Source organism: Coregonus clupeaformis, chromosome 30, assembly GCF_020615455.1.
Source record: "Coregonus clupeaformis isolate EN_2021a chromosome 30, ASM2061545v1, whole genome shotgun sequence".
Classification (NCBI taxonomy): Eukaryota; Metazoa; Chordata; class Actinopteri; order Salmoniformes; family Salmonidae; genus Coregonus; species Coregonus clupeaformis.
Genome location: NC_059221.1, coordinates 48,050,356 through 48,073,720, shown reverse-complemented (window position 1 = coordinate 48,073,720; position 23,365 = coordinate 48,050,356). Strand labels below are relative to the sequence as shown.

General features: G+C 43.1%; 1 protein-coding gene across 3 annotated transcripts in view; it reads right to left on the bottom strand.

Moving 5' to 3' along the window:
- The window catches only part of grm8a (glutamate receptor, metabotropic 8a), a 260,782-nt gene extending 243,575 nt beyond the window's left edge, over positions 1-17,207 (bottom strand). For 2 of the 3 annotated variants that reach the window (XM_041857313.2, XM_041857312.2), the window contains exons 1-2: positions 17,020-17,207; positions 12,190-13,020 (exon numbers count right to left, since the gene is read on the bottom strand). In XM_041857313.2, coding sequence (XP_041713247.1) covers positions 12,190-12,744 — 555 coding nt within the window. In that variant the 5' untranslated portion in view covers positions 12,745-13,020; positions 17,020-17,207. The remainder of the gene's footprint in view (positions 1-12,189; positions 13,021-17,019) is intronic. The other variant, XM_041857314.2, reaches the window with a different exon arrangement.
- Between the last annotated feature and the right edge of the window lie 6,158 nt (positions 17,208-23,365).

Here is a 23,365-nt window from a genome sequence, read left to right as displayed (position 1 = left end):
TTTATGATCTTCTGATTTCATCTCTTCCGTTGTGTTGGAAAGAGAAGGGTTAATACTGAAAGAGAAGGGTTAATACTGAAAATATCCAATCAGGATTTTAGTTGGTGGTCTCTGGGTAGAAAAGTTTAGCTAGCTCAGCCAGCCATCCATTGGCTAGGCCTTCAGAAGCTGGACAGAAGGCCTCTGCCGTTCAACTGTGTTAGAGCAGAATTTTGGAGTGACAGTGGAATGAACCAATCACATTTTGACTTGCAATGGGTGGGACCGTTTTTGTTTTTAAAGTGACGGGTCCAGGCCTTCTCGAAGGCTTACACACCCTACACACCTCACTACTGAGAGCGCAAGAGAAAATAATCAGTAGCGCAAGCAGTAGTTTTCCCACACTAATGCCTCGATAACACCTACAGCTTCATTGCGCAAAATGGTACGCAGCATCATCTGAATATGTGAGCAACAAAAGTTCAACATTCACCTTCTGCTACCATTTCTGTCAAGCCGTCTACATATACAATTTGATGCATACATTAGATAAATCCAACCTATGCACCACACAGAACGCACTGCAACTGCAACTGCCTCTGCAACGCAATGCTGCAAGGCAAACGCAGCGTTCCATTGGAAATGAATGTACATCTGGTGTACCAAAATACAATGATGCTGTCGGTGTGATCGAGGCGCTACGCTAGTAAAGTTAGCTAGTGTGTGTTATAGTAATGTGACAATGTTAGCTAGCTTGTGTTGTAGTAGTGTGACAATGGCGACGGCGGCTGCAGCAGCTTTTATCAACTTCAAGGTGGATGTTGTTGCTAATTTGTTAGCATCACACTTTTCAAGATTAACTTTCGAACTTCTTTTAAACTTTGTTTACAAATTATCATCATCTGGTGTGGCACTGTTTTTTGTTGCAGATAGCTACAGTGCATTCGGAAAGTATTCAGACCCCTTGACTTTTTCCACATTTTGTTACGTTACAGCCTTATGCTAAAATGGATTACATATTTATTTTTTTCTCATCAAACTACACACAATACCCCATAATGACAAAGCAAAAACAGTTTTTTTTTTACATTGTTGCACACAAAACCCCCCTTAAATATCACATTTACATAAGTATTCAGACCCTTTACTCAGTACTTTGTTGAAGCACCTTTGGCAGTGATTACAGCCTCAAAGTCTTCTTCTCTTTGAAAATAATGACAGTGAAACATTGTTGCATTTAAACTTTCGATCACGTGTTATTGTGATGAACATTTTGGAAATAAAATGGTTGTGCTTTTGTATTGTTATGATTTCATGGGGCCTACTGGAGTGAATGGGCAGCATATTCTTTAACATTATTTGATGCTGTGTGTGACTGCTGTCTTCTGCCTATCAGCCGTGTCTATGTGTTTAACCAAAATTGGCTCTCCTTCAGAGCCATGGAGTGCACAGGTATTATGGTCGCTGTCCTTTCAGCACCATGAGCCTGTCACCTTTGATTTCACACTGTTGTTGTTGCTATTGGTGATAGAGGTGTTAGGCTACCATAGGTTGTGTAAACAGTGTGCTTTTGTTTTGCTGGTCTCATTATTTTATGCTGTGTGTCCTTGCCGGTTCTGTCTATGTGTGTGCTGCAGCCCGAAGCGTAGCCAAGCTTGTTTGATTCATTCATAATGTCATCAAAAAGCATTGCTCCTCCTTCACTAGAACTAGAATGGTCCAACTACAGAATACAGTGGGGGGAAAAATATTTAGTCAGCCACCAATTGTGCAAGTTCTCCCACTTAAAAAGATAAGAGGCCTGTAATTTTTATCATAGGTACACGTCAACTATGACAGACAAATTGAGAAAAAAAATCCAGAAAATCACATTGTAGGATTTTTAATGAATTTATTTGCAAATTATGGTGGAAAATAAGTATTTGGTCACCTACAAACAAGCAAGATTTCTGGCTCTCACAGACCTGTAACTTCTTCTTTAAGAGGCTCCTCTGTCCTCCACTTGTTACCTGTATTAATGGCACCTGTTTGAACTTGTTAGGTAAGCAGCTTGGTTTGAAGAAATCAACTGTGGGAGCAATTATTAGGAAATGGAAGACATACAAGACCACTGATAATCTCCCTCGATCTGGGGCTCCACGCAAGATCTCACCCCGTGGGGTCAAAATGATCACAAGAACGGTGAGCAAAAATCCCAGAACCACACAGGGGGACCTAGTGAATGACGTGCAGAGAGCTGGGACCAAAGTAACAAAGCCTACCATCAGTAACACACTACGCCGCCAGGGATTCAAATCCTGCAGTGCCAGATGTGTCCTAGCCAGTCTCCAGATCTCAACCCCATAGAAAATCTTTGGAGGGAGTTGAAAGTCCGTGTTGCCCAGCGACAGCCCCAAAACATCACTGCTCTAGAGGAGATCTGCATGGAGGAATGGGCCAAAATACCAGCAACAGTGTGTGAAAACCTTGTGAAGACTTACAGAAAACGTTTGACCTGTGTCATTGCCAACAAAGGGTATATAACAAAGTATTGAGAAACTTTTGTTATTGACCAAATACTTATTTTCCACCATAATTTGCAAATAAATTCATTAAAAATCCTACAATGTGATTTTCTGGAAAAAAATGTTCTCATTTTGTCTGTCATAGTTGACGTGTACCTATGATGAAAATTACAGGCCTCTCTCATCTTTTTAAGTGGGAGAACTTGCACAATTGGTGGCTGACTAAATACTTTTTTTCCCCACTGTATATTATTTCGGCCGCATTAAGTGATGCTATATTTTCTGTTATTTTCTGGATTTTTTAGTTTGATACAATGTATTGGACGATTTGTGGTCCCTCTGAATGTCCTATAGTCACGGTTCAGCACTGATCATTGTCATGTTTGGCTTATCAATGAGCAATAGAGTTGGCAAGAGCAGAAACAGATCTGGGACCAGGCTAACAGTATGGCACTGTATGTAGGTAATGAGATGGGCATTTTGTGGTGGTATGTAGTTAATTACATGGGCGTGGTGTTGGTTGTACAAACGAGGTTTGTCTGCCTTTCCGCTAGACCCTCCCGCTGTGTATGTGTTTAATTGAGCATGTTTAATATTGTTATGGATCTCAGTCTTTCCATTTACTCAGGATTAATAGCTAGAGTCCCTCTCCACTCAGAGTGAAAGGCTTCATCCCAAATGGCACCCTATTCCCTATATAGTAAACTACATTTGACCACGGCCCACAGGGCTCTTGCCAAAGTAGTGCACTATGTAGGGAATAGGGTGCACAAACAGAAAACCCAAAGTCTATATTATTATATTTCTGGCTTGAAATGATGTAGATTTAGCGCTGGCTTGATTTATGAACAGTTGACTTTTTCAACTAAATAAATTGCTAATTCATGCTGCGGGTAATTATATATGACACCTAAAGTAGCCTATTAAAAATTATTCCATCATTGAAGTGGCACTTGGCAGAGGCAGGGGAGCTGGGAGAGGATGCAGAAAGGGATGCTTTCTGCCCTCAAATGAGTGTGTGTGTGTGTGTGTGTGTGTGTGTGTGTGTGTGTGTGTGTGTGTGTGTGTGTGTGTGTGTGTGTGTGTGTGCATGTGTGTGTTTGGTTCAATTAAGGCCACACAGATAATAATGAATGAGTTTTAGCTCTCCTCCGTACATACCTGTGTGTGTGTGTGTGTGTGTGTGTGTGTGTGTGTCTGTGTGTGTGTGTGTGTGTGTGTGTGTGTGTGTGTGTGGGCCAACAGCGTGAAACTGATAATTAATTAGATTAGTCCCTTATGGAAGGGCTAAGTGGTCTCATGGTGGTTCATTTTTCAATCAAATTTGGAGCCGGTTCTGTTCTGAGACGAAGTGAGGATGTTTGACACACAGGAGAGGTGTCACAACAGGAACAGAAATAACCATCCATCTGGACACTATTTGATTATTTGACATTGATATGGTACTGGTACTCCCTGCGTATGGCTTCATTCCTGTATTTTATTCCTCTTGTGTTACATTTTAGTTTTTTTACTCTGCATCGTCGGGAAGGAAGCATTTCACAGTAAAGTATTCAGCCGTTGTTGTCAGCGCATGTGACAAAAACGATTTGTTTTGATTTGATATGATTCACACTTAATAACTTTCACAAACATTTAAATAATGCTGCTATACTGATATCCAAACTATCAGTATGCATTTTAACATTCAATCAAATCAACTGAATTATTCACAACAGGAACTGCAGGGTATGACCCAGATATTTAACTAGTTTCTGAAAGCCATAGGGAATAGTGTTCCATTTCTGACACAATGAATGAAATGATTGGAACAGTTGGCTCCCATGTGTAGCCTAATTCCTGAGAGGTGCTGTTGAATTTTAAGGTTTGCGCCCACAGCTCCTCTCTCCTCCTGCTCTACTCTATGACATGAGAGAAATGAAGGGATGGAGATTAGAGAGAGAAAAGAGAGGAGAGATGTCACCTCTCTGCTACCCATCAGGCCCTCTGCTGGAGAGATCAAAGGGCCATGATGTGATACCTCTGGGCTCCTGTTGGGGGGGTGTACAGGGAAAATTCAATTTATTCCATTTGAGATGTGAATGTACAATACTGTTTGTGGCCAAAACCGCATGAAAATGGTCCCACATGCAGACCAAGTGTTCTGTATTTCATCAGCAAACAAGTAAAGATCTAGACCTTGATGTCAGAGCAATTTCTACCTGGAGACTTATTCAAGTCTGTGAAAAAGTGGGAAACTTCAGAGGCTGGAGAGGCACAGCACCAATTATTCAGGCAAATACACACCTTCCCCATGGGGGAGAGGGGAGGAGAGGAGAGAGGGGAGAAGGAGGGCTGAGAGCAGCTATTGATTAGCACTGCAGTGCCACACACTTTTTCTTATACGCACATACTCTCTCTCTCTCTCTCTCTCCCTCTCTCTCTCTTTCTCCTCTCTCACTTTATAATGAAAATCAGAGGGTGGCCGTCACGCTACATAACAAATTATAGAGATTTGAGACCAGTAAACTCCTTCCTTTCCTTTCCTCTCTCTCTCTGCCTCTTTCTCTCTACCTCTCCTTCCAAACCTCCCTCCCTTCCTGAGGGTACCCTGGTCTTTGGTGATGTCATCCTTAGTCACACACAGGTCCCAAGGCCGACGCAGTTTAGAGGCTTTCTCACCTTTTACCATTCTGCTCTCTGGGTCTCACCAGTCTCTCTCTACAGCTACACACACTCAGCCCTGCTCTTAAAGATTGGGTTCTTCATAACTACCTTTTGTCTCAAAGTAGGTGGAGTTAAAAAGGTCTGATTTATTGTAGTAGATACACCTGTCTGTTACACATTCACTCAGTCTCTGCATATCAATCAGTAAATTGACAGAGGGATACATGATAGAGAGATCATAGAGAGGAAGAGATCACACATACTCCCTCCGTCTAAACCATCTAAACTGGAACATCCATTTCAGTAATGGGTGCAATAAATCAAAATAACAGATTGGTAATTTAAAAAAATCTACCTTCAATACAACATGCTGGGAAATATGATAATGATGGGCGTGATTTTGGGTTAACACTGGTTGTTATCACCAACACTGGGGTTCTTTTTCACCTGTATCAACACTAGAAATGTTACACTGAAAAATCAACACTAGGTAACACTGGCCAATTTGCTGTGCACGCACATACACAAACTCTCTCTCTCTCTCTCTCTCTCTCTCTCTCTCTCTCGCTCCCTCTGTCACATTATAATGGAAATCAGAGGGTGGTCGTCACACTACAAGACAAATTATAGAGATCTGAGACCAGTAAACTCATTCCTTTCCTCTCGCTCTACCTCTCTCCCTCCCCCCTCTCTCCCTCCATCCCTCCCTCCCCCTGTCTCTCCCTCCCTGCCTCCCTGCATCATACGGGGATGATTTCTGTATTTTGAAAGCTACATATCTTGAAAACCTGATTGGTGAAAGCAAAACATTTTGGGACTATGTCAACAATGGACTAATGAAACAAATACCAAAATATAGTTTTTGGGTGGACTTTTACTTTAAGGGAGTATGCAAACACTTCGGCTAGCCGCCAGCCGAACTGAAGCTTGCTGACGCCTTTACGCACAATTGGCCCAGCGTCGTCCGGGTTTGGCCAGTGTAGGCCGTCATTGTAAATAAGAATTTGTTCTTAACTGACTTGCCTAGTTAAATAAAGGTAAAATAAAATAATTAGTCACACACAGGTCCTTAGGTAGCCTGTGGAGGAGGGAGGAATGGAGAGATCAGGGATGGAGGGAGGGATGGAGAGATGGATGAAGGAGGGGTTGCCCCTGAGGCGCAGTGGGGCCCTGCTCTGCCACAAAGGCTATTAAACTCCAACACTTTGTGGCTATTCCTCCTCTCCCTCTTATGCATTATTCACACAGATCCAAAAGGACAGCCAGTTAAAAATACATAGACAAGGCAGTTTAGAGGCTTTCTCACCTTTTACCATTCTACTCTCTGGGTCTCACCAGTCTCTCTCTACAACTACACACACTCAGCCCTGCTCTTAAAGATTGGGTTCTTCATAACTAGCTTTTGTCTCAAAGTAGGTGGAGTTAAAAAGGTCTGATTTCTTGTAGTAGATACACCTGTCTGTTACACATTCACTCAGTCTCTGCATATCAATCAGTAAATCCATCCATTGACAGGGGGATACATGATAGAGAGATCATAGAGAGGAAGAAAATACATATACATCCCGATGACATCATTCCTGTATTAGTCTGGAAATGGGTTCTGAGAGAACAGGAGAGTGCCGTGCTGCCGACCACCATTTAACCTCGATTTAAGTATTCACAGCCTCCAGAAAATACGTGTTTCCAGCCTATTTTCAGCTCTCTCTCCTCCTCCACTAATGTTGTTTCCATGTTTTCCCACAACCCTTTTATAAATAATGCTGGGGTGCTAATAAAACATAGAACCAGCTCCCTCTGGACAGGAGGCTGGGAAAAGAGAGGAGAGTTCATCTTTCTTCCCTTCTTTTCCCTTCGTTCTCTTCCAACCCTCTTGTTCCCCTCTTTCCCTGTATTCCCGCTTTCTAACTGAGCTCTAGGCGCTAGTGCACAAAACCTGGGTCAAGTACAGAATTTTAATATTTTCAAATACTTGTAAAGGACAGAGGTGAGGGTGATTTAGCTTGGGGTTTGCCCTTTGGGACTATTCCATCACTCATCACAACCAAGTGAACCAACCACTGAGTTCCAAACTCCCATTAGTCTCCTTATGTTGTTCAACAACAAAAACAAAGCTGTTGTTCATGCCATGGAACCATCTTGCTTTGACTACCCATAGAGATAAGCTGCATAATGATAACCAGCCAGTGTCTCTCTCAGGCAAAAGCCATGCATGGGGAGCTGTTTTGCAGTGTGTCACTCTGACAGGCGGTTATAAGAGGCAGCCTAGAGTCATTTTCAGTCAGGCACTAGATTTCACACATCTCCTCTTCAACCCTTGGGGCTTCCTTAGAGGCAGGTGACAAGTCTCAGAGAACAGCCCAAACACACTTCTTACACAAGCAGACCAAGAACACTGCTAACACACACTTCTAACACAAGCAGACCAAGAACACTGCTAACACACACTTCTAACACAAGCAGACCAAGAACACTGCTAACAGACACTTTTGAAACTCACACATCTTACACACTCAGCCCAAGTACAACCTTCAAACACACTTCCTACATCTATATACACACTAACACAGACAAACACACCAACCTAACACATACACCCCAAATATACTCCTGACAATCACACACATATTTCATTCACATCCATTACACAATCTCCTCACACACACTCGTTACACACACTCGTGAGTCGTGACACACATAGCCCAAACACACTACTCTCACCCCTTACACAACTTCCTTACAGACCTGACCCAAAAACACTTATTACCCCCATTCCCTTAAAGGAATAGTTGCCCCAAACACACATTCTACCCCCAGGCTCTTCTAGAAGCAGGTTGATTATAAAAACAAACTCTGGTGACCTCGACTCACTCTCAAAGAGCTTAAGGAGGAACTGCTAGACACATCAGAACTCACCACGTAAACAAACTTCACTCAGAAACCTGTGTGTGTGTGTGTGTGTGTGTGTGTGTGTGTGTTCATCAGTGTGATGTGTATTGAATGAGTGTGTTGCCAGTGGGGCTCGTTTGATGAATCAACAGTACGTTGTGCTGACTGAAAATCATTTGAGACGGACAATTAGAGCTCTCCTCGTTAGTGAGGGCATGGTCTTCACTCTCTGTGGTGCGGCAGCCATCTTGATTGAGACAGGCAGAGAGAGTCTACGTCTGTGTCCTCCCTGTTCCCTAAGCTGTCCACTACTAATGACCAGAGCCCTATGGGTCCAAAAGTAGTGCACTACATAGGGAATAGGGTGCCATTTGGGAAGCAGTCAGTCTCTCCTATCTAATGAGATCTCCTGGTTGTTGTTGTTGTGATGTGAAGAACTCCTGGCTTCATTATCAGCCACTTAATTCTCTCATCATTAAGGAAATCAACAGCACAATCATTAGACTCCTGAGACTCCTGAGAGAGACAATCTCTCTATTTCTCGCTGTTGATCTCAATCTCTCTTTCTGTCTCTCTCTTCTGTCAGTCTCTGACTCACTGTCTTCCTGTCCCTCCCTCCCTAACTCAGTTCACAGTAAAACAGACACATATTAGCACACTTTCTGCCTGGACCTGTCGTCCAATCAAATCCTCAGAAGTCTTGCCTTCTGGCCTGGCCGTCTGGAACTCTGTTCTTTAAAATCTTCAATGCAGAGGGCAAAATCATCCTGATGACTCCTATGTGTCATGTATGACTCATGAGTATGTATTTGTTAATTCCATTCCAATCTAATTGTTGTCTTCAGAGTGTAATGGAGCAACACAATTGATTAATAATTTGCTGAGCAGTCCTTGAAATTATCATCTTTTATCAACATGTTCTTAGTTCAACTACAGAGCGCATCACGTTCCGGGAGCCTGAAAACATTTGCTCTCGCCAATTTGATTCTCAGCAAGACTCTGAAATAATCGTTCCTTTACACCCCCTCAATCCTCCTCCCTCTTGGCCTGTTGAGAGATCCATGGACAGACTAGGAAATCCAGCTCAGACAACAGAGCAGCGATCTTCTCCTCATCCTATCAGACAATAGTAACACAGTAATACAGAGACTATGGGTAATATCACACATCGCAGCAGATTATACTGCTCCAGACGCTGCATTGTTGGATGTTGCGTTATCTATTAAATCTACATGCACTCGCGCACAAATGCACGGATGCACACACAGACACCCCTTATTCCTCCCCAACACAAATGGATTTTGAATAGCATGGTAAATGATGGGAAAGATATCACTAACATTCCCTTTCTATCAGACCTTCCTTCAATTGAAATGGTTGAAAGAGAATGGACCCAGAACCTGTCTACTGGCCACACGTCTCAGTGATCCAGAGTGATCCAGAGTCCCATAGATATATAATCAACAGTATAATTACCAACCTGGACCCTCTGGAGCTTCTCAATCAATACCCAAGCAGCCAGGCAGGCAAGACAGGTGTAGGCCTGGTTAACCTGCCTTACAGGGGGCAATGGAGGGAGGAGATACCCACAGTCTGTGTCCACTACCAGCCCTGCTCTTTAGAGAGACAGGGGGTGAAACATGGAGCAGCAAGGAGGAAGGGTTACTGGAGGGAAACTGTTGTGTCTGTTTGGGGTATCCAGGGCTGGAAGGTCCATACATCCATCCTCCATCTATTTTCTCCCAGTTTCCACCACCACCATGTGGTAGTGTCTGCTCAGTGCATCTGGGTTCTCCTCTTGTTTGAGACTATGTCTGTGTCCCCCTATTCCCTAAGCAGTCCCCTACTTTTGACCAGAGCCCTATGGGCCATGGTCAAAAGTAGTGCATTACATAGGGAATAGGTTGCCATTTGGGACGCAGTCAGTCTCTCCTCTCTAATGAGATCTTCTGGTTATTGTTGTTGTGATGTGAAGAACTCCTGGCTGAGTGGGAGAGCATGTTGTGTCTGAAAAGTCCAGGGCAGGAACCTCCATCCATCTGACCTCCATCTTGGATCTAATTCCTCACAGTTTCCACCATCACTGGGCTTCCCCATTTGGGTTTACCATGCTGGTGGTGTCTGCTCAATGCATCTGGGTTCTCCTCTGTGCTGACTAATGGAGTCTTGGTGCTCCAGCAGGGAGATTAGCTGGCCCATGCCACCCAGTATGTTTATGACATATTCTCCAACATGCTATTTCCAGACTGCAACACACACTGCATTATTCATGAGACATGAAGCAGCAGATGAAGCATCTACATAGTAATGTGATACAGAGCACAATCCATCCTTCCAGACACATACACACAAACACAAACACACACAGATATGCTACAATGCACACACACACACACATACATTGAGTGTACAAAACATTAAGAACACCTTCCATGACATAGACTGACCAGGGGAATCCAGGTGAAAGATATGATCCCTTATTGATGTCACTTGTTAAATCCACTTTAACCAGAGTGGATTGTGTATGTGTGCCATTCAGAGGGAGAATGGGCAAGAGAAAATATCTAAGTGCCTTTGAACGGGTTATGATAGTAGGTGCCAGGCGCAGCGGTTTGTGTCAAGAACTGCAATGCTGCTGGGTTTTTCAGGCTCAACAGTTTCCCGTGTGTATCAAGAATGGTCCACCACCCAAAGGACATCCAGCCAACTTGACACAACTGTGGGAAGCATTGGAGTCAACATGGGCCAGCATCCCTGTTGGATGGAAAACACACACAGATATGCTACAATACAAACACACTGACAGATACACACACACACGCCTACCAATCCCCTGCTCTAAATCCTATTAGAAAAATGAGAGCGAGGCGCTGCGACCCAAAATCAAGGCCCTTTGTGTTCTGTTTCCATGACAGATTCCTCCCAAAATCATGTTTAGTATTATTAACCACATGTTAAGAATACAGCACCGCCAGGGCACAGAGCCAGGGCAGTGATATATATATATGAGAGAGAGAGAGAGAGAGAGAGAGAGAGAGAGAGAGAGAGAGAGAGAGAGAGAGAGAGAGAGAGAGAGAGAGAGAGAGAGAGAGAGAGAGAGAGAGAGAGAGAGAGAGAGAGAGAGAGAGAGAGAGAGAGAGAGAGAGAGAGAGAGAGAGAGAGAGAGAGAGAAGAGAGAGAGAGAGAGAGAGAGAGAGAGAGAGAGAGAGAGAGAGAGAGAGAGAGAGAGAGAGAGAGAGAGAGAGAGAGAGAGAGAGAGAGAGAGAGAGAGAGAGTCACATGAATCATTAGGATACACATATTTCCACATTGCGCTCGCATCGATCTTGTTTGACTAATGACGGTGGCAACACACACTCTTATACACTCCTCCATTACATCCACTCTACCATTAATTGGCTTTTGTACCCTAGACAGTAATTGATTTCATTGTTTCTCCATGTTCTAGAAAGACAAGTTTAGACCAGTCTTGCGCAGATCTAATTTTAACAACTCCCATGCCCAAAGCCAAATACACACACACACAAACAGTCTCCGGGGCTAGGGGCAGAGTGAAGTGGAGTATTCTTTAATAAGATTGACTGCATTTTAATTGGTTGTCACAATTGAACTATATCTGCCTGCAGTAGCGAGCAAGCACGTCTGGCTGAAGTGGCGTCTCTGTGTGTAATACCAGAGAACCAATGTCAGAAGCCAGGCTGCTTCTAGAACACAATAATGGCTCTGACTGACTGACTGTCACACACACACACACACACACAGGGTTTAGCTCAGGCCAGGGTAATATCCTGCTGGAACAATAAGCATCCCTCTGAGGAGGAGGAGGAGGAGGAGGAGGAGGAGGAGGAGGAGGGGGGGAGATAGACATGATGAAACCCAGGCCCTGGCAGCCAGCAATATACTCCATTTACTGTAAAGAGACCCCCTACATCCAACACACAGTGGCTGGTGTTCAACACCTACACACACAGTGCCATTGTATCAGCACAAACACAACACAAAGATCCATGACTCCAACATCAATGTAAACACAAACCATGACATCACCCACACTGAAACAAGCAGGGTTCTTAACCCAGACCCAGCCTGTCTAACCAAGACCCAACCAAACTCAAGTCAAAATAAACCAGACCCACCCAAACCCAACCCAGACCCGTTCCAGTGTCCTTACCTTGAACAGCCTCAGTATATTGGCAACCATGATGGACACGGAGCTGGCCGCTGCCCCGATCACCCCCACGATCTTATCAGGCTTGGCGAAGATGGGCGGGTCGCCGTTAGCACAGCGTACGTCTGAGCCGTCCTTCTCGATGAGGGCCTGGACAAAGGTCAGCGACTGCTCCAGGGCGTAGGTGTCTCTGGAGCAGGTGTCTAGGATCCGGGCACCCAGGGTGATGTTGGGGAGCAGCTCTGTGTCCTTGTTGATCAGGTCGATGGCGAACATCATGGCCTCAAGACGATGGATCCCTTTCTCCTTCTTTAGTTCCCCGCAGGGCACACCGCCGCCCCCCCGGGAGTGCACCGGGAAAAGGCCGCCCAGGATGATGTCACCTTCCAATCGTATGGAGTGGGCGTACTCCTGATTGGGCGCAGTGCCGATGGCGGGGTCCGTGATTCGCTGAGGGGAGGCCAGGGGTAGGAGCCAGGAACATGTGGCAAGGAAGTGGAAAAGGAAGTGGCATGCGGCGAGGAGAAAAGGAGGGCGTTGGGGTTCCGACAACGCCATGGTAACAGTTGGGTGGCAGTGGCTATTGTGGGAGGAGTTACTGAGGAGATACCTTGGAGAGCGTGGGTGGGATCATGTGTGAAAGGGGGTCAGTCCCCCGGGGGAGGAGTTAGGGGAGGAGTTAGCAGGCCGCTCTAAGATGTCCCAGCCCCATGAGGCATGCATGTCCCAGTAGAGGAGAGACAGAGAGAGAGAGAGAGAGAGAGAGAGAGACTCGTAGAGGAGGCGAGTGCAGCTGCAGCGATGGTAATCCTGAACTCACATCTTCAGCAGACCCTGCAAGATACACACACAGAGAACACGAAGCAGTCAGTGCCTCAGTCAGCCATCTACTGGGTAGCACACACAGTCTCTCCCTCCCTCACACACACACACACACACACACACACACACACACACACACACACACACACACACACACACACACACACACACACACACACACACTGACATTCACAAATCACTGTTCATGCTACAACGCCTGTCTTCCAGATTCAAGAGCAAGAGACAGATGAGCATTTGCAACACACACAGTACAGCCCCCTCCCCCCTCACTCACACACACACACAACCGCCAATCCTATCCCACTGACAAGTCCATCCTACCCGCCAGTGCCAAACCTGTCAAACACATCAACAATGCTCCAGAATGCATCATTCAGTGTGTAATCATTCAGTATGAACTTCTACTGGTTCTACACCTGTTTGACTGACAGCTGCATGGGAATCAACACCTGGAAGGTGTCACCTCCGCTACCTAATAGTTATTATCAGAAACAGTACAGTAATAATGTAGCAAGCCGTCCTAGTATGTGAGTCAGTGAGAAGAGGCTTTCGTAGAGCAGGTTTGGTTTAACTCTCATAGTTTTCTTACTGGTCTCGTTCCGCTTTGAATGTCCTTCACGAATTTAAGTGATGTCATTGCTGGCCAATCAGATTAGGCTACTGGGTGCCCTCTTTACCTCAAAATATACGATCCATTGGCGGCCTAGATTATCTGTAGCCCACTAATTAGCTTTTATAATTAATATCATATCACCACTCAATATTCCTCAGACAAAACAAAGGCATGAAGAAAAGGCGATCATTGAGACAGATGAAGAGGGCCTTCCTACTGGTGTGTTTGATCTGTTATGGTTTGACCAAAATAGTAAAATGTGTGGATATTCTTCTGAGTTAGACAGAAGAGCATATTAATAACATTACAATGTGAAAAAAATCTATGAAATTCATTAACATTATAGCTATACTGTACATACGGCAGTATTGGCTAAATAAGTCTAAAGTTCCCACTGCGCGCCATAACCACTTTTGCGTGCGTCCGGGTGCGTTCCTAAAGGCACAGATGCTGCGCAGTATGCTTGTGTGGGCTGAACCGGCTGCGCATTTATGGGATCCTGAGATGCTAGGGGACTTCTGTATCGTTGCATATAAATAGCCTAATGTATATTCTCACATCGTGGCAATATTTCTATTTTGTCTTGCCCATTCACCCTCTGAATGGCACACATACACATTCCATGTCTCATTTGTCTCAAGGCTTAAAAATCCTTCTTTAACCTGTCTCCTCCCCTTCATCTACACTGATTGAAGTGGATTTAACAAGTGACATCAATAAGGGATCATAGCTTTCACCTCGATTCACTTGGTAAGTCTGTCATGGAAAGAGCAGGTGAAAAAAAATGTTCTAATGCAATTGGGTAAGGCACACGCATTTTAACATAAAACAGTGCACCTTTATGGTTAAGTTATATTCCTAATTCGCCATTCAGGATGTATTCATGCGTATACTGTAAACCCCAATTTGCTGTCATTACTCAAAACCTTTGGGGAAATCCGTTGCACTTAATATATTTGAGTACAGTTACTTAAAATGATTTTGTAGTCTTTACTCAAAACGATAGTCACTGTGAGCCTGTAGGGGTTCCAGATTTGAGTTGTATCAGCTTGAACATTTTGAGTAACGCCCCCACTAAGCCACGCATCCAATATAATTTCCCAGTGTGCCTTGCCTTTCGAGTGAATTGTAGAGTTACCACCCATGACTTTATTGTTAGTGACAGAGACATGGTTGTTGAATTCATTCATTTTCAGTCCTGTGGCCTTCACCAAGTGAATTCCTAGGTGAATATTATCATTATAATTAAACGTTTTATGACAATACATTACATAAGGCCTTATTTTGAGGTCAAACAACATTCCAGTAACTTTTCCAGATTTTCAAAAAATCCTGGTTGAAGGATTTCCAGGAATCTTCCAACTGCAATTTCTGGAAAAACTGGGATATTTACAAGAACTTTGCAACCCTAACTGCAAGTCACATTATGCTGGCTTGCAAAGTGATGTGTAATTCATATTGGAAACCAGCCAGAGATAGGATATCCAACAGTTGGAATTATTATTCACCAACAACCTGCATTCACAATGACTGCAAGGGTTAGGAAAAGGATGTGGAGACTACCTAAGCCATTTAAACTGGAACAACCATTTCAGTAAGGGGTGCAAAAAATCAAACTAAATGATTAGATTCGTTTATATAAATAATGTATTTATCTTTGTGTAGCATAAGATTTATCCATCAATCCCTCAATGTACATGCAAAAACACAGATATTAAAAACAATTCCAAAAAATCAACCTGCAGTAGAGCATGCTGGGATAAAGTGAATTTGTTGTTATTTGTTATAATACCTTTTTTTAAATAGAGTTGATGTAACTTCTCATTTAGTTTTGAGTCAGTACAACATAAACATTTGAAGTAATAATGACTTTTCATTGACTTTGAGTTCAACTTACTAGAAGTATTTGAGTTAAAAATGCCTTGGGGTTTACAGTGTAAGAATGGATCTTACAACATATTGTTTTCTTTTACACAATTTTATTTCATTTCTGCAATAAAACGTGATCACTTTCGATCCTGCTCGGGTTGGAACGTTTGACTCACTAATAAGAGAGAAATTCCAGCAGTGTGATCGTTTTTGTTAGCAGTATGATGAGGGGAGTATTACCCTGCAAGGCAGCTGCTGAACCATTTCACTTTTTAATTTACACCAATCGCTAGGTGTCATGCTGCACCATCCTCTCTGGGGAGCGCAGTGCTCTTTTCACAAAGTGATAGCTTTTCTCTCTTTTTCGCATCTCTCTCCCTCTGCTATTTTCTCTCCCTCCTTCTGCTCGTTTCTCTCCCCCCTCTCCCCGCCCGTTCCTCTCCCTCCTCCTACTTCGTTTCCCCCCTCTCACCGCACCCGTTGAATATGACATAGTTTTTGTGCATTCAGATCACAGGCAGGTAAAGACACCAACCAACGGGACCGAATCAAACACATCCCAAATCCCTCCAACGGTTCCCCCCTAAATTGACTTGTGATCCTCCAATTCTTCCCTTGACCCGTTCTTGTAGATGAGAGAAGCAACGGAACTCCTTACAGAATACGTGGTGGAAGTGGTGTGTGGGTTTGTTGCGGGGATAGATTGGGATCAATGCAGGATACAACACCACCACCCTCTGATACGCACGACTGATTAAAGCAGTGGCATGAAGCAGGTAGCTGCGGTATACAAACCTTGTTTGTGCTCCAAAGAGAAATAACGACCTAATGATATCTTCAAAGTAGGCTACATATAATTAGATAAAAACATTATCAAGCCATAATGTTTTTCATTCAAATTCAATGTAACATTTTGCGTCTATAGATTGAGACAGCGTCATGTGTGTGAATAATGCGTCCCTTTTCAGTGAGCTCTGAAAATCACACTATTGATATCCCAATTATTTTCATCTAATTTTCCCATATTAATTATAATTAATCATATCACAAAATACGACATTTGGGCTACGGATAAGATCAGATGTATGGATCATTCCTAAATGCCATCAGAGGGGATGCCGTTCCTTGGCGCGCGAAACAGAGCAGAGAGCGCATCCCTTTGGGTCAATATCGGAACTTCATTGCGGAGCTCAGCAGTTTCCTTTCCCAAACCTGAACCCTCTCATTTAGCTACAGGTCACGATTCTGATTAACGATACAGTGGACTGTCAACATCAACTATGCATGTCGATAATTAAAGGATAAATAGTTATTGAAAGGCTAATTTGCAGAACCATCGAGGGTAATGAATTTAACAATGAGGGAGAAAAAAGGCAGATGGATGAAGAGCGATGGATTCTTCAGATAGAGGGAGAGAGAGGGGGGATATGGAAGAATTATGTTTGATGGGACCTTCTCAGACATACGAAAACTATTAAACGAAATATGTAATTTTCAAAAATGCCTACCTGCTTTTCCGTGACTTGATTGAGGGTTCCTCGCGCCTTCGCAGCTCACTCACAGATGCACGCGCCTCGGGTTTTCGGTGCTGAAGGGGACAGCGCATGCAGCCATCCAGCCAAGCAGCGAGCGCGCGTCTCCGCCAAATGAATCACACAAAAACACCCACCGGCAGCGATTGGTCTCCCAACTCTCTCTCTCTCTTTCTCTCTCACTTTCTCTCCGCATATCCCCTTCTCCCTTTATTAGCATTGACACCATTAATCTGTAGCATAAATGACACAGAAACTGTTTGGAATGCAAGCAATTTAAGCAATCACATTCTGATGCATCTGCCCAGAGAGAGTTCCATTAAATTAATCCGTTATGATTGAGATCATTGTCTTAAAACAAGACATATGACGACATCAATAGGCCTACAACTTCTATCTGAATAATAGCCAACAAAAAACGCAGGCATTGATTCCTCTCTGACGCTCACACCAATATACATGTGTTGCTATATGTAAATGGCCTATTTCTAATCAAATCAAATCAAATTGTATTGGTCAGGTGTTTAGCAGATGTTATTGCGGGTGTAGCGAAATGCTTGTGCTTCTAGCTCCGACAGTGCAGTAATATCTAACAAGTAATATCTAACAATTTCACAACATATACCCAATACACACTAATCTAAGTAAGGAATGAATTAAGAATATATAGCCTACATATATGGACGAGCGATGACAGAGCGGCATGGACTAAGATACAATAGAATACTATAGAATACAGTATATACATATGAGATGTGTAATGCAGTGTATGTAAATATTATGTAAATATTAATAGGCTTATTGGTTGCAATGATCAATGTATAACTTGACTTATGCAGATATATTGCAGATAGGCCGATGCTATATATTGGTAATTAACAACGAAAATGAATATGGACGGGGTAGGATGAAATGTCAGGCAGCTGATTCATCAAGAAGAAAGGCTTTCACGTTCAATGATGATGATGTGCCAGACGTAATAAAATTATATCATGACTTTAGAAGCGAGCGAATCACTAGATAGAACACTACCGCCATCTAGCGTTATGTAGGCTACAGTAGGTCTATTAACGAAACATTGGTCATGTCAATTCTTGGAAACTATTGATTATAGCTCTTCTGTAAAAAAAACTAAAAAACAACAACAACAACAACAACAAAAAACCCATAGGTTGAATCAACCAAAGCATAATTTTTCAGGGATAGACTATCAATCCGCAAAAACACTTAAAATCCACCAAAAATAGGCCTACTTAAATCCGAGCCTCAAGATGCACAGTAGCCTAGCCCAGTGGTTCGCCTGGGGGTCAGCGTGGGTACTGTCAGGGGTCCGCGGCCTGTATATACACACCGCCTTTCTGCCTTCTTTGTATTTCAAGCCACGGCCACGTGACTTACTGTCCTTACGAGCGAACCATTTTCGTGAACGGGGTAGTGTACCTAATAAACTAAAAGGCTAAATAAATGCCTTAAAAATCTTTCAAATACACTCCAATCACTGTAGATGAAGGGGAGGATACAGGTTAAAAAGTGACATATTTTTTTACATTTTAGTCATTTAGCAGACGCTCTTATCCAGAGCGACTTACAGTTAGTGAGTGCATACATTTTCATACTGGCCCCCCTTCAATAAGGGATCATAGCTTTCACCTGGATTCACCTGGTCAGTCTATGTCATGGAAAGAGTAGGTGTTCCTAATGTTTTGTACACTCGGTGTGTATAAAACATTCACATTTCAGTTTTTTATGAATATGGCTAGATTGAACAAATTTTGGGCAAGGGATCAGTGGAAAAAAAGTTCAGAGGGTGCAACACAACACAATGTAATATTATTCCTCCAAATTAAATCTTTATCCTTAGATGCACAGCATGGGCCTGGTTTACAAAGATATTGGTAGCCACATTAAAGAAGAGGCTGCTGGGAGGAGCTATAGGAGGACGGGCTCATTGTAATGGCTGCAATAGAATAAATGGAAAATATCAAACACAACAAACATATGGAAACCACATGTTTGACTCTGTTCCATTCATTCCATTCCAGCCATTACAATGAGCACGTCCTCCTATAGCTCCTCCCACCAGCCTCCTCTGACACCAATGATCAACTCAATTCTTGTATTACCTAAGAATGTTGTTTTGAACATAAATGCACTGTACTTTATGCTTTATACTGCAAAATTCTCTCTGCCCCATGGAAATATGTATAGAATTGCAAGAAATGAGCTTTAAAACTGGCAAATGTTATTTTTGGCCCAAGGCATAATGTGTAGAATTGCATGAAATTAGCTTTAAAATGGCAAAAATGTCTCTCTGATGCCAAGTGGGGAGGCCTTTAAAACGTTTCCCCCCCAGGGCTCAATACTTGATTAATCTGGCCATGCACTGCAGAAGTCATAGTAAAACTGCTTGTATGCTATTTGTATTGCACTCTAAACAAAAAAACATCCAGTCAGCGACAGTCCTGTGGGCGAAAACAGCTTGTTGATGAGAGATCAAAGGACCATGGCAAGAATCGTGCAAGCTAACAGGCGAGCTGCAAACAGACAAATAATGACGCAGTACAACAGTAGTGTGCAGAACGGTGTCTTGGAACACACAACTCACCTATCCTTGTTACAGATGGGCTATTGCAGCAGACGACCACACCGGGTTCCACTCCTCATCACCTGGTCCGACAAATCCCGGTTCCTGTTGCGTCATGCTGATGGCAGAGTTAGGATTTGGCGTAAGCAGCATGAGTCCATGGACCCATCCTGCCTGGTGTACAGGCTGGTGGCGGTGGTGTGCTGCCATCCAATCTGCAGCATCTGCATGATGTTATCGTGTCAGCATGGACTAACATCCCTGTGGAACTTTTCCTACTTGTAGAGTCCATTCCCCGAAGAATTCAGGATGTTCTGGAGGCAAAGGGGGTTCCGACCCGGTACTAGATGGGTGTACCTATTAAACTGGCCGGTGATTGTATACTGACAAAAGGACATACTGTATCACAGCATACTAGGTCTACAGGTCATGGAGAGACCTAAACTTTTGAGGGGGAGAATGAATGTGAAAGGGTCAATTCTGGTGACTTTTTAAAGGACATTCTACTCTAAAAGGAATGAAAATAAAATAATTTTCCCCTCCAGAAATTAGCCCAGTAACAGATTTGTCCATATTATCAAGCAGGTGCGCTATTCAGCAATAAGCATTATCACCTGCTGTAGCCCTAATGATGCAGCATAGTGACTATACATAAATAGTCTGAGGATTGCACATCTGCATTTATCAGCTAGATCACAAACTCTAAACATTAGGCTATCTTGTTCCTAGCAACATATTGATGACTAGAATGTCCCCAGAAAACGTTCCACTGGCACTCAGGTAAGGTTTACGGTTAGGTTAAGGTTTAGGGTAGGGACATCCCAAGGAATCCTTATAGCACTAACCATGGATGCATATGGGAGACCGGGGCTAAATGTAACACGAGTCAGATGCAACAGGCCTATATTATATTCACAGTACATGATCCTTGTCTAACGCTAACGCTAACCCTAACCTTAACCCATATCTTAACCATTTAAAATGTCAAGTTCAATGGGTAGGAACATCCCAAGGATCCCATATTGCATGGACCCATAAACCATGCCACTGCTAAAAACATCTAAAATGGTGCAGTTCACCATTTTGGGGGATTTGAGAAATAAGTGTAACACTAGAAAGCTCTGTGATCTTCGTCTTTTAAGAGTGGCCATCAAAACTGCTTTCAAAGGTGTGTTTTCCCACGACTGCATGAAGAATGTTGTAGGCTACAATGACTGGGCATGCATGTTTCTCTCCCTGTGGTGCACCTGCAATTTGAAAGTGCCTAGAGAGGAATATTACTTTCTTGCATAGAATGCAAAAAGCTGACCAATTGAATAGGTAAACTATTTTAATATGGGGTTGTCTGATTTTGCTGTTGTTTACTTGGCTGAGAAAATTTAATGTGGACACAACATTTAGATAATAACAAATTCCCCATAACCAAAGGTACCGCGTCTTAGCTCCGCCTGGCTCTCATTTGGATCATAGGTCCTGGCAAGACCCGTACCAATTTAACCCCTGGTGGTGATAGCCTACTGATGGTTTCTCAGGAACTGATGGCTTCTACGACTGTGGCTAGATGGAGTTCAGCTATGGACAGAAGTGACATTACATAGGTTAGGAGAATTAGGTTAAGGTTAGGAAAAGGGTTAGGGTTAGGCTTTGCTAAAATGCTACAGTTGTCCCTGACGCGACGTCTAGATGGAGCTGTACTAACCACAACCGTAGAAGCCATCAGTTCTGTGAAACCATCAGTATCATAACACCGGCATAATTAATGAGGTGTGTGTCTGTGTGTGTAAGCCCTGTGACAAGCAATGCTGCATAATAAGGCCTGGGTTTGACATGGGGAGGCGGGGCTATAACTAGTTCAGATGGTATAACCATAAACGGAATAGTTCATTCACAGCTGTCCTGACAAATGTTGAGGGTTTGATTAACTCAATTGATTCTAGCTGAAATAGTGGGGGAAATATAAATTTCACAACAAAATAAAATAAAAACACAACACATTTTCCTTTTGGGTTGTTTATTATTGGGGTAACAGTTGATTTCTTCAGGATGGATGTATGGGATATATTATTTTCAACAGAAAACCTTAGTGATCTACTCTTCTCCTTATCCTATGGAGGTGCTTTAGGTTAGTTAGTACACAGGCCTGGGAAATGGCTACACTCTTTTATATCTGAATGTAGACTACAAATAAGGAAAATCACTTCATTTCCCTTCTGCTCTGTCACAGATGTGCCGCCAAAACACACATCTTCTCTTTTAAAGAAAGAAAGAAAACTCTACTTCATTTCACCATCTGGTTTTGACACAGTCATATGAGTGAGAGTCTGAACATAACAGATTCTTCAGTGCATTGAACAAATAGAGAAAAACTAAATATCTCACTATTTAGAGATATTGGAGCATACAGTGAGGGAAAAACGTATTTGATCCCCTGCTGATTTTGTACATTTGCCCACTGACAAAGAAATTATCAGTCTATAATTTTAATGGTAGGTTTATTTGAACAGTGAGACAGAATAACAACAGAAAAATCCAGAAAAACGCATGTCAAAAATGTTATAAATTTATTTGCATTTTAATGAGGGAAATAAGTATTTGACCCCCTCTTAATCAGAAAGATTTCTGGCTCCCAGGTGTCTTTTATACAGGTAACGAGCTGAGATTAGGAGCACACTCTTAAAGAGAGTGCTCCTAATCTCAGTTTCTTTCCTGTATAAAAGACACCTGTCCACAGAAGCAATCGATCAATCAGATTCCAAACTCTCCACCATGGCCAAGACCAAAGAGCTCTCCAAGGATGTCAGGGACAAGATTGTAGACCTACACAAGGCTGGAATGGCCTACAAGACCATCGCCAAGCAGCTTGGTGAGAAGGTGACAACAGCTGGTGCGATTATTCGCAAATGGAAGAAACACAAAATAACTGTCAATCTCCCTCGGCCTGGGGCTCCATGCAAGATCTCACCTCGTGGAGTTGCAATGATCATGAGAACGGTGAAGAATCAGCCCAGAACTACACGGGAGGATCTTGTCAATGATCTCAAGAAAGCTGGGACCATAGTCACCAAAAAAACAATTGGTAACACACTACGCCGTGAAGGACTGAAATCCTGCAGCGCCCGCGAGGTCCCCCTGCTCAAGAAAGCACATATACAGGCCCGTCTGAAGTTTGCCAATGAACATCTGAATGATTCAGAGGAGAACTGGGTTAAAGTGTTGTGGTCAGATGAGACCAAAATGGAGCTCTTTGGCATCAACTCAACTCGCCGTGTTTGAAGGAGGAGGAATGCTGCCTATGACCCCAAGAACACCATCACACACAGCCAAGGCAACAAAGGAGTGGCTCAAGAAGCACATTAAGGTCCTGGAGTGACCTAGCCAGTCTCCAGACCTTAATCCCATAGAAAATCTGTGGAGGGAGCTGAAGGTTCGAGTTGCCAAACGTCAGCCTCGAAACCTTAATGACTTGGAGAAGATCTGCAAAGAGTCGTACAAAAATCCCTCCTGAGATGTGTGCAAACCTGGTGGCCAACTACAAGAAACATCTGACCTCTGTGTTTGCCAACAAGAGTTTTGCCACCAAGTACTAAGTCATGTTTTGCAGAGGGGTCAAATACTTATTTCCCTCATTAAAATGCAAATCAATTTATAACGTTTTTGACATGCGTTTTTCTGGATTTTGTTGTTGTTATTCTCTCTCTCACTGTTCAAATAAACCTACCATTAAAATTATAGACTGAT